The sequence below is a fragment of the Acromyrmex echinatior genome, chromosome 13 (genome assembly GCF_024713525.1).
Source record: "Acromyrmex echinatior isolate Ae372 chromosome 13, ASM2471352v2, whole genome shotgun sequence".
In the NCBI taxonomy this organism is placed as follows: Eukaryota; Metazoa; Arthropoda; class Insecta; order Hymenoptera; family Formicidae; genus Acromyrmex; species Acromyrmex echinatior.
The window spans coordinates 11,437,694-11,449,715 of NC_141864.1; the positions used below are offsets into that span (position 1 = coordinate 11,437,694).

The following is a 12,022-nucleotide window of genomic DNA, read 5'->3' on the forward strand; positions in this document are numbered from 1 at the left end:
CCCCCTTTGTTAATTATTTATTTTCTAAAAAATATACTAAAAATTATCACATTTATATGAATTCTTGCATTCTATATCGAATGGATTTAGCCATGTTTTACCGTTCGATGCTTCAATTATTTAGTATACATTTTCAATTTTCTTAAAGGTTTCTACTATTTCTACTATCTGCAATTTCTTTTTAAAAGTTTCTTCTATCTGAGCTCTTGTCTTCCCTCGTGTCTCCGGTAACGCCACCATTACAAAAAAAGTTCCAATAATGGATATTATACAGTAAAAGTAAAAGGTGGCATTTCTGTTTTGCGTTACCATCACTGGATATAATTGTACGATGATGCAGTTATATGAATTGGCGATAGTAGTGGTAAGTGACCCGAGAACATTTATGTACTTAGTAGGATATAATTCTCCAATCATGGACCAAGGCACCATAAGAAATCCGAAAGATCCGAATCCCTACGATTTATCGAATAATTGTGAATTCTAGCTATAGTAGATATATTAATAAATGTTTTCAAGAACCTCTTTGAAAAAGTTATAATATCAAGAAGTTAACAAAATTCAAAATTCAATCTCTATATTGGAGTTAAACTTATATCACATCATTATCATAATTATAACTTTCTTAAAATGTTTCTTAAACAAATTATAAATTTTTTGAAAATCTTATTTCCTTACCACATAGAAAAGGATGCAAACAAGAGGTACAACCGCAGCACCGGTGTCCTCAAAAAATTGTAGATACATTGTTAAAGCGCTCAAAGAAATTGATACACCGATACCGGATACAATTGAAATAGTTCGACGACCAATCCTAAAATTAAAAAAATATTTATTATAAAATTTTCACGAAACATTTTCAGTGCGAAATATATCTATATCTATTGTATTATAATAAATGCAGAGTTGAAACTAATGCATTACTGCCATTACCGCTTTCATTACTTTTTTCGGTAGCAATCATTACTTTCTTTCTATCTATATACCTGTATATCAGTAACGGTAACGTTTTTATATTTTTACAATAACGGTAACAAATTCAGACATTACTTTATTAATTAAATTTAATCTCTTATTATTTTTATAGCTTTTCAATACAGTGCATTATTTTTAATTGGCTAGAAAAAAAATTAAATGTAATAATAATGCTCGATTGTTTGCACAGCAGAAATATACAATATATGTACATAAGTTGATATAACAAGCATTTATGAGATATTCAAAATGTAATATTAATATGTTTAACGAAAAATTAACTAAAAATTTGATACAAATTTCAACTCACAAAATTTTTATCAAATTGAATAATAAAATAGAAAATATATATTAGGTGTTGGAATTAATTCGTAGCGTTTTACAAGTGATGGGAAGTACTTTCATTAATGTATTTTTTAATGCTCATGTGAAATAAATAACATTCTTTCATTAAAAAACGCTACGAATTAATTCCAACACCTAATAGTTTGATATATAATATAATAACTTTAAGGTAAAAATACAAATCTGTATATTCAAGATGAAAATGCAAATCTATGTACTACGATCAGCCTCCATTTTCTTTCATAAATCTTATATTCATTGGAAAGAACTTTTTTATAACATACTATGTCTAAAACAGATCGACAATTATGTAATAATGTTTAAAACGGTATGAATCAACAATCGCACATTAAATCCATTGTAAAGTTAAGGATATGAATTGGTTTGAATGAAAAGGACAGAAGGTGGTTTTTCTGCTAAGGGATTGCAGCTCAAAAGTCGGTTTGTGCGTATTTCGCGAGCTCCTAAATCAGCAGATAATTTTCCGTCAAAAAATTATTTCTTTTCCTATTCTGGAACATAGTTCTCACTTGCGTGAAAAGAGCAAGGGGTGATTTTTTTGCTAAGGAGTTGCAGCTAAAAAATTAAAGATTATATATTTTTGTACCAGATTTGTGCCAGAATTATATTCATTAATGAAGTTTTAGATGTAGTCCTATTTTCAATGACTTACTTTTTGAGTGTAGCTATTATTATTATTTTATAAATGATCATATATATGTATATAGCTCAAAATTATAAAAACTGTGAAGTTCAAGACGCGTACAATATAATAATTATTTAACATTGAAATATAATTTTTCATAATATTGAATTGTTCATTAATTTTTTGGCCTTTTATAAAATATTTCGTGTGCGTGCGTGCATGCGCGCGTGCGTGCGTGGAAAATAGAGCTTTTGTTACTTTTAGTTTACAAATTAATTGATAGTTGACTAAAATATAGTCGACTAATAAGCAAATAATCAACTCAAAGTTGACTCATAGTCGATTGTTGAAAGTCGACTTTAAGTCAACTGGGAATCGATCAGTCGATTTTAAGTTGACTTTCAACAGTCAACTACATGTCAACTTTGGAGCCAAAAGTCGACTATAAGTCGACAAACAATTATCTTTCTCCTTTCTAATCGTTTCCGAGAAAAACTTGACCTTTTTATCAGACACTTTGTATATATGTATATAATATATGTATATACAATATGTACGCTCTAATCGTATATATGTATATATATATATATATATATATATATGACTAAACCTTTCACGTGACTAAAAGTAATGATAAAAGTAGCTAGTGAAATTGTTACCATTATCTCAAAAATGTAACTGTGTTACCATGAACGTTATTCATTATTAGAAGAAAATGTAACATTGTTATCCATTCGTTATCAAAAAAGTATAATTTTAATGATATGGATGATATTTCGAAGTAACAAGTTATTTGCCAACCTTGTTCGTTATTAATTTCAGTAAAGATAACGGTCACGCATTACATTTTTAAATTAGTAACGAGTTACATTTTACAAAAAGTAACAGTAATAGAAATGTGTTACTTTTATGAAATAACGTTTCCAACCCTGAATGAATGTTTGACAATCATTGTATTGTAATAACATGACCTACGGATTAATCACAAAAGTCTTAATAAAAAATATCCAACTAATAATATTCATTAAGTTTAAAATCAATAAAATTACTTATTACATAAAAACCGCGCTTATTCTTATTCTCAACGATGCAATTTCTATTATTAATAATTCTTATTGCAATTGATATTGCCTTTTATGCATTTTTGCATAACATAAATATATTATATCATATGACGTTTGCGAACTGTATATAAAAAAATATAACAAAGGAAATAGTTACCTCATGCTGCAAAATGTAGTTACCATATTGCCTATTAATTGAACTACTCCTACTATGACTGTGATGAAGAAGGGGTCTATTGTGATATCGATTCTCTTAATCATATCGACAGCATAAATAATAATCACATATAATCCACTAAATTGTTGCCAAAGAAAGTAGAGATTTAATATCACAAAAGGCTTCCATACTTCTGGTAAAAGTATTGTTCTTTGGATATGCTTGAACTTATTTCTCATATTCCAGTTTAAAGATGACCCCTTTTCGGCCTCTATATTTAAAACGATATCTGGTTGACAATTTCTTGGCATTTCATGATTATTTGCCATTTTATTGCAATTCCTCATTTCGGCAAATTCTTTTTGGAACTCTATCGTTTCCTGACGCAGACCACGGATTCGAAGTAGAGAGATCCGAGCTGCCTCCATTCTGTTTTTTAAAAGCAACCACTCAGGACTTTCATGGATGAAAAAAATATTGCATAACAGAAACAATATCGAAAGTATGATAAAAAATGCTGCTATCAGTCTCCAATTGTTCTAAAATAATATAAATTTGTTTAATGAAGTATAATATAACTGTATAAATTAATATGTATTAGTTAATATGTATTAGTTTGTAACTGTTTTAATTTTTATGAAGATACATAAACATTTAGGAACGGGTTTTAACACATCCATTATTTTATATCAGGTAAAATTATAATGCATGTAATTAATTAAACTTTTTAATTGACAACATACTTACTCGTTATCAAAATCTCTTACTTTTTTATATCTATAAAATTATTGGAAGCAACATAATATTCTTACCTGTGCAACAAATCCTAGACAATAGACGACTAGAACTCCAATAGAAAGTGATGTATTCGGAGTAGTTGTAATTATTTCTCTCCATGAAGGTATAGAGATTTCTGCTAAATAAATTTCAATAGAAGATGAGGTAAGACCCATGGCAATTCCTGAAAATTTGCAAAGCATTTCTAATTAATACGAATTAATCTTATTTGTCTGATTATTAAGCAAACAGCCAGCTTGGAGAAAATTCTATTTCTCCTTTTTCACATTAATAGAAACTCTGGTCACAAAATTGATAAAACTTGCATATTATATTCTTTCAATAATTTAATTAATTAATGAGTAATCTTCTAGATTTCAGGCACAATAAATCGATCAAAAGAATAATGATAACAATGTATCTTTCTTTCGTTTATGTACACTCATCAGAAAGATTGCGATACTATATCGATGAATTTTGGAATTCATTGTGTCTTGCTTATAAAGCGATTGAACGTAACTGGATAGACTAAGTAAGAACCAATCGCGCGGTGAACAAGACTCATCGAAAAAAAATTGTTGCAACCTTTCCTTTCTGTCGAGTATATACATATTCACTCGCAGTAAAGAATATTATAAAGTTTTCGATTCTTTCGGATTTGAACGATCTGGATTAAATTAATGATATTACTATTATTTTACTATTAGTAGTGCACGTAACGTCAATTAATAATAAAGCATGTATTGTCATAAATTTAACTTCACACCCGCTACGGTCGAAATTAAAGGGATCTTAAAGACGATACATATTGGAAATAACTTACACAGACAATTTATGAATCACTGACACATTACTACATACTACTACCAATTACTATTATCAACCTCTCTCACGCACACATACACATAAATTTTCGTATAACAATAACGTTTTAATTAGATGTGTAGTCCAATTTTATTTGACTATAATTTATTTCTTCATGCAAACTACTAATCTGTGGAATATTATTTCATAAGTATAAATTGCACAGTTTTTATATGAAGTAAATCACGACGTGACAGCTCTGGAACGATATTAGATTATTAAAAAGTGATAAAGAAAATTTTTATTTCGAAATTTTTTTGTCGTTCTCAACTTCTCTTCTTCATTGAAACGTATTAATGTGTATACTTTAATCCTGGAAAATTTTCGAAGTAAATAAGAAGTATAGGAATGCAATGGGTGGAAGAGAGAGAACAGCATCTCCTAGAATGGGTAGGAGAGAGAGGACAATAGGTTAAAGAGAGATCGCGGTGAGAGAGAAGGAGCGAATCCTTCCCTCTCTACCATGGACTTCGATGACGCGCTTCCCCCAACGTCTGTGAGGCACTTCCCCTTCCCTGATTCCTTTACCACACACACATATGCACATCACATACGTATACGCACTAACACATAGTGAGTTAAAACTTGCCTATCCTATTGTCAAATATGTTAGAAATGTTCCGTATCTTTGTACAGTTAGTTCATTTTGGAAACATTTTCGTATTGTACTTTTCGTATTGTTCCAAAGAACGTATTGCTTAGTTTTCCTTTTGAGAAGAAAGTGTGAGATTTTCAAAATTCGACTACCAGCAAACGAGAATGGATTAAAATGGATTGAAATTTTTTTTTATCCGAATGTGTATTTTAAATACACATATAAATGGCGAATACTTTTTTTTGGATTAATTCAATTGGATTCAATTAGATTCAATTGGATGCAATTGGATTGCAAAACTGCATTTCCTATTTAAAATTTTGAATTGAACAGTATTCACAATGTGTATGTTGTGCACAGAAAAAGCTGATATTATTTTTAGATTGAAAAGCATAGAGATATGCTCCATGCAATTCCTATAAATGAATAGAAATGCATTCAGGATTGAAAAGCATTGATTTTAACATTTGTGAATCAATATTTCTGAAAATCTGAATCCATTTCAATTAATTTCAATCCATTCTCGTTTGCTGAGACTAAATCAAATTTAACGTGCATAGATTATTGCGCTTATGAGAGAAGGTTTCTCTCAATCTTACATTACAAGACAACTTGGTATAAATCAATCAGAAGTTTCTCGCATTTGGTCTTATTATCGACAAACGATAAATTTGTATTCACGACGAGGACAAGGTCGAAGACATATCACGACTGCACGAGAAGATCGCGCCATTGTAAATTTTATGTGCGAAACCCAGTGACCACAGCTCGACGAATTGTGGAAGCAGTCAGACCGTCAAATTAGTCATCAAACGGTAAGAAATCATTTGCATGCGGCAGATTGAAAATCCCGGGATCGTTGATCTGTACCAATATTAAATATCCCAGTAAACGACAATGGATTGAAATGAATTGAAATGGACTTTTAGAATTGATTCACGAATGTTAAAATGAATGCTTTTCAATTCTGATTTTTATTCGTTTATAGGAATTGCATGGATCATATCTCTATGCCTTTCAATCTAAAAATAATATTAGCTTTTTCTCTGTGCATACACACAATTGTGAATACTGTTCCATTGAAAGTTTTGAATAGGAAATGCAGTTTTTCAATCCAATTGCGTCCAATTGAATCCAATTAAATCCGAAAAAAGTATTCGCTATTTAAAATACGCATTTGGATAGAAAAAAATTTCAATCCATTTTAATCCATTATGTTTGCTGGGGTTGGATATCGATGTGCTAGTTCAAAGTATGCAGCAACTCATATTCGCTGAACAATGGCAAAATGTGCTCTTCACTGATGAATCGCGATTTTGTTTATTCAATTCTAATAGATGAATTTGAGTTTGATATCGTTGGAATGACAGATCATGCGTTGCTTCTGTAAGGGCATTCAAGGTTGGCTCTGCAATGGTGTGAGGAGAAATCATCGCAAATCAATGCATCGATCTTGTTGTTCTGTCATTTCTATCAGAAATAACAGTAGTACAATATATATGTGAAAGAAATTCGTTATGTACTATCCTGATGAAAATAAAAATTGAAACGTAAATCGGATGTAATGGAAGAGTAACAGAAGCGTAAAACTTCTAGAAGGCGAAAATTGGAATAATGAAATGTTAGAGAAACATTTACACTTCTTTCACATTTTGATATTTTAATTTTTGCCTCCTAGAAGTTTCGTTTACGTTTCTATAATATTACTCTCTCATTATATTCGACTTACGCTCTCATTTTTTATTTTTATTAAGGTAATGCAGACTCTAATTTCTTTTTGCGAAATGTCATTACTATATATATGAGGAATCGACTGCAAGCGACTCGAGCAACGCGAAAGCAACACGTGTACTGAAATTTACACACACGCAGAAACACGATGTGCAAAACCTATCCAATAACCTCGTCGCGGTGCATATCCAGTAATGCAGATAGTAATGTCGGTAGTATATGTAAAAAATGTAAGGTAAAGTACTGTTTTAAAGTACTGTAATTTTACGAAAAAAAATCGCGCAGCAGCTCGAATTTTTTTTTGTTTAATTAAAGTTCAAACTTTATGCTGCTGTAAACAGTATTCTACAAAAAATTTTACAAGTTCGTATATTCCGTCAACTTTGCAATTTTCAATATGACAAACATATATTTTCATATTTTGAGAGTTGCAGTGATAAGGGTGGATTAAACTTAAAATCTGGCCATAACGTTTTAAAGTAGAGATTTCAAGCTTTAATTAAAAAAAAAATCGTTATTCTGCAATAATTTTTCGCAAAGTTATCGTCAGTCAAAGTGGGTCAATTTTTGTCCAAAATTTGTCCATAATTTTTTTAAGCTATTATATAATCACAATTGCATGAATTTCTCACCTGTTAGTGCTCTACCGATAAAGAGCTGTATCACATTATAACTACTCGCAATCAAGATCCATCCTAAAGAAAAGTTTATGCCGCATACTATCATAGTACATCGTCTTCCATAGTTCATGGTAATAAGGCATAAAAGACAACCGATGATTTGGGTGATAGATACAATAGAAACTAGACAAAAATTTTTCTTATATTATGTGCAAATGAGTGCATTTTACAACAATATTTTTTCATTTTATAAAAATATTTCATCATTTTTTACAAGTATGCATGTGATACGTATGACAATACTTTATCATTTTTTCTATTTGTGTTTACATATAAATATAACAATACAAGCATGTACCAAGATTATTTATTCTTATTATTAGCAGTTATAATTCAAATATTGAGTATGGCAGAGACTAACAATGAGTGTAATAACGGTTATTACTGTTAATAAAATAATATTTTGTGATAAATAAAAAGTTAATATTTTGTAGTAAATAAATAATACTGAAATTGTGTTAAAATAATTACCAAATAAAGGTACTTCCATTTCATTTAAAGTTATCGATGACATATTACTTGTCAATATCGGAAGTACTATAGAGGAGTATCCCATAGCGGCTCCTGTATTAATTTGAGTCAAGTTGCAAATAATGATGTGTAGAAGCTACGACAAATTATATGCATAGAAATTAGATTAAATATGACGTTATTATTGTCTTTATTTTTGTTATGTCAAAATGCATCACTCTCTTTCTTATTTAAAATTTTAGAAGTTTAATCTCACGGCATTTTAATAAAAAATTCTTTCATAGAAATTTTGTCTCAACTTACATTAAAATTAAAAAAAAAAAATCTTCGCTTTTTTCTTTTTATTAAATATGTTTAAATACTTATTATTTTTTGTTGAACATGTTTAAATGGATTACGTACCAAAAAAAGCACTTCTCTTCGCACATTCAATTGTAGATACATTTTTATATTTACTGTATTGTCACTACTTCGTAAAAATTTTTCGAAAAACACAAAATATTTCTATTATTATTTATGCCCTAATTACATTATAATCCATAAAATAAATAATTTATTAGACAATTCTCGAATAGTTTATTAAGAATAAAAGTTGTGATTCCAAATTGCGTTTAAGGCACTTCAAAACTGACACTTTCATATGTTTAACTGTGTATTCCAAAGTATTAACTGTTATTCATTATAATGTGCACACTTAAAAATACGATTTTATAGACAATGTAGTATGTGTGTTTTGTTAAATAATCTTCGAACTTCTAATTAAAAATAATAATTATCCCAAAGTTTTCAATTAGACTTATTGCATCGTCGAAAGTAATGCTCGAACTGATCCACTTTTTTTGTGCATATTTTATGTGTATGCAATTGTTTAACGCTTTCGAGTAACGTTATCAAGAAAAGAATAAAGTAAAAATATTTTGCAATAATAGCTAACCGCGTCACATAGATTATTGTAAAATATAAACTCGTTCATGGATGACCAATGCCTTAATTACCGATCTAATTATGTGATAACTTAAAGAATTTATCGTACTCGAAATTTCTTGTTAATTGTAGTATTTAATACGCTGATGAATTTGTCATACTGATAAGAATTTGTCATACTGAATAATAATGCACATCTTTCAGTATACGATATAAGGGATCTCTTGCACTTTTTAAATATCTTCTTTAACAAAAAAAAACGTTAACATAGCATTAAAAGCAGGTTAATGAGAGTCAGCGCAGATATGTAAGCGCAAAATTTTGTAATCGAAAATATTTACTCAGACAATTATACGATGATTCCTTTATTATATTTGAACGTTTCAATTCTTTTTGGAGTCCTCCTCAGCAATATTAAAAAAGATAAAATCACATTGAGGATAAGTCACTCACAGATTGACAAAACTGAAGTTATGTTGAATTTTAATGGAAAAAAAACGATAAATAAGAAGCTGAACCATACTAATTAATAAAAGAGATTGTCTTGCTAAAGTAGATTCCCTCTATTACAAATATCAAAACATTGATATGTCTTGATATTTGTAATAGACAATGTCTATTACATTTAGAGTTTATAGGATTATAATCGATGGTTATAAAATAAAATTATTGTAGACTCGCGATTGTTAATAAATTATTTTTTTCTCAACACTACCTGACTTGTCTTTTCGGAGTCTCATGGTCGAATCCCTACTCTCTACGCAAAACACGTAATGCGTAAATAAGAAAATGCGTAAGAAAATGCATAAGAAAATGTATCAATTAAAATCCTTTGTTCCCTTCTTTTCCATGAAATAAAGATAATTGGAATTTCTTATGTCTTATATGTTATGCGTTATACAAGAGACTGTGCTCTTCGTTTAATTCGCGAATTGTTCGCTCATTCCACGTTCTGTTTGAAAGCTTTCTTACTAAAAATATTATTTCCGCAGATCATTACTGTTTATTAAACCGTTTACTGCGGAAGGCAATAGTTAAAATATAAAGTTCATGGTTATAAAATTATTTTAACATTTCGTTTAAGATGAATTACACAGTTTGCAAGAAAATTATTTGTGCGACCCAAAAGAAATAGCAGAGGTATTTAAATGTCTCTATTATTTCACCGAAATGCTGTGCTTATAGACAGTGTTGTGTGCGTGTACGGTATATGTATCGGGAAATGTATGCGTGAATTTCATAAAAAATTTATCACACTGTCGACTTATAAATCGCCGTGGCGATACAAGTTTTAAATGTTTATTTAACGTTAATTAAACATCATTTATTTTACATCAATTATTTATTTGAAATGATATTTGGAAAAAATATATTTTAAACGTTTATTTAATAAATGTATTTATTAAATGATTGTTTTACATTAATTTTTTGTTTGAAATAACTGTCCAAAAAACATTTTTTAAACGTTTATTAAACGTATATTAAGCATTTGTTTTACATTAACTTTTTACTTCAAATAACGATGAAAAAAACATTTTTAAATGTTTATTTAACGTTAATTAAATGTTTATTTTACATCAATTATTCATTTGAAATGATATTTGGAAGAAATATTTTTTAAACGTTTATTTAACATTTATTAAATTTAGTAAATTTTACACTAATTTTTTGTTTAAAATAATGTTTGGAAATAACATTTTTTAAATGTTTATTTAACGTTAATTAAATGTTTGTTTTATATTAATTACTCATTTAAAACAGTATTTTGAAAAAAATATTTTTTAAATGCTTATTTAACGTTTATTAAATGTGTTTTTTACATCAATTGTTTATTTAAAATAATGGCTTGAAGAAACATTTTTTAAACATTTATTTCATGTTGGACCATTATGTCTCAATGGAGAAGAAATGTTTTTTAAACTTTTATTCGTAATGAATTTTACGTTTTATGATTCGTTTTCAAAATAAGATTTTTTAAACGTTTATTTAACATTTATTAAATGTTCGTTTTACATTAATTTTTCGTTTGAAGTAATGATTCAATGGAATATTCTTAAATGTTTGTTTAACGTTTATTAAAACGTTCGTTTTTAAATTTTCGTTTGAAATAATGTTTCGAAGGAATATTTTTTTGACGTTTGTTTGACGTTTATTTTGCGTTATTTATTTATTTAAAATATGTTAAAAAAACATTTATTTAATGTTTATTTGACGTTTAATATAAAAAGATTTAAAAAATTTTATTATTTTCTAAAATTCAAATTAATAAAAAACGGGTCGGAATAAAAACATAAACATGGAAGAGAAGTTAACCTAATAAAATTGCGTTAAGTATATTTATGAACAATAAGAACTGTGTCCATCGATAATTATAAGTGGCGTAATGGATAAGGTATAACTCTGAGATTCCAAGTTCAAAACCCGGTGAGTAAAAAAAAATAAAAATATAATTAAAAATTATTGTTAAGTAATAAAATTGGTTGTCTAAGATTAAATGTACTATCAATAAAAAATAATAAATTAAAAAAAATATTCTGCGTTGTACAGAATATTTTTCTAATTTTGTTCAAATAATTTTAACATTAAAAAAACCTTATTTAAACGTTTTTTTTAAATAAAAAAAGGAGACTTTTTTTGTTATTTTAAATGTTACTTTTATCATTACAAAAATATTTTTGTCAAATCTTAAAAAACGTTTTTTTAACATTAAAAAAACATTTTGAAATATTAAAGAAATGTTTTTTAGCATTAAACAAACGTTTTTTTAACATTTGAATTAACGTTTTTTTAATG

The 12,022-nt window shown here is 28.1% G+C and overlaps 2 protein-coding genes across 3 annotated transcripts in view; one reads left to right on the top strand and one right to left on the bottom strand.

Annotated features, from left to right (window-relative positions):
• Positions 1-32: 32 nt before the first annotated feature.
• LOC105151534 (facilitated trehalose transporter Tret1) lies at positions 33-11,719 on the bottom strand. Of its 2 annotated transcripts, XM_011065301.2 has the most exons (7): positions 8,708-11,718; positions 8,306-8,441; positions 7,787-7,957; positions 4,000-4,148; positions 3,188-3,726; positions 679-814; positions 33-456 (listed from the first exon to the last, which is right to left on the bottom strand). In XM_011065301.2, the coding sequence occupies exons 1-7, from the start codon at positions 8,747-8,749 to the stop codon at positions 121-123; spliced, it is 1,509 nt and encodes a 502-aa protein (XP_011063603.1). In that variant the 5' UTR covers positions 8,750-11,718; the 3' UTR covers positions 33-120. The 2 variants fall into 2 exon arrangements, with proteins under 2 accessions (XP_011063603.1, XP_087268547.1); XM_087412421.1 differs by lacking the exon at positions 7,787-7,957 and having other exon boundaries at positions 8,708-11,719.
• The window catches only part of LOC105151526 (facilitated trehalose transporter Tret1), a 40,777-nt gene continuing 34,188 nt past the window's right edge, over positions 5,434-12,022 (top strand). The window contains exon 1 of the mRNA XM_011065288.2: positions 5,434-6,238. The gene's annotated coding sequence lies outside the window, so the exon portion shown is untranslated. The remainder of the gene's footprint in view (positions 6,239-12,022) is intronic.

Bases quoted from the DNA above. Each gene is read 5' to 3' on its own strand.
- LOC105151534 (XM_011065301.2), bottom strand. From the start codon at position 8,749: ATGTATCTACAATTGAATGTGCGAAGAGAAGTGCTTTTTTTG. The intron at 4,149-7,786 runs GTGAGAAATTCA...GCAAATTTTCAG, and splicing joins TATCGGTAGAGCACTAACAG to GAATTGCCATGGGTCTTACC. The intron at 457-678 runs GTAAGGAAATAA...GATAAATCGTAG, and splicing joins TTTGCATCCTTTTCTATGTG to GGATTCGGATCTTTCGGATT.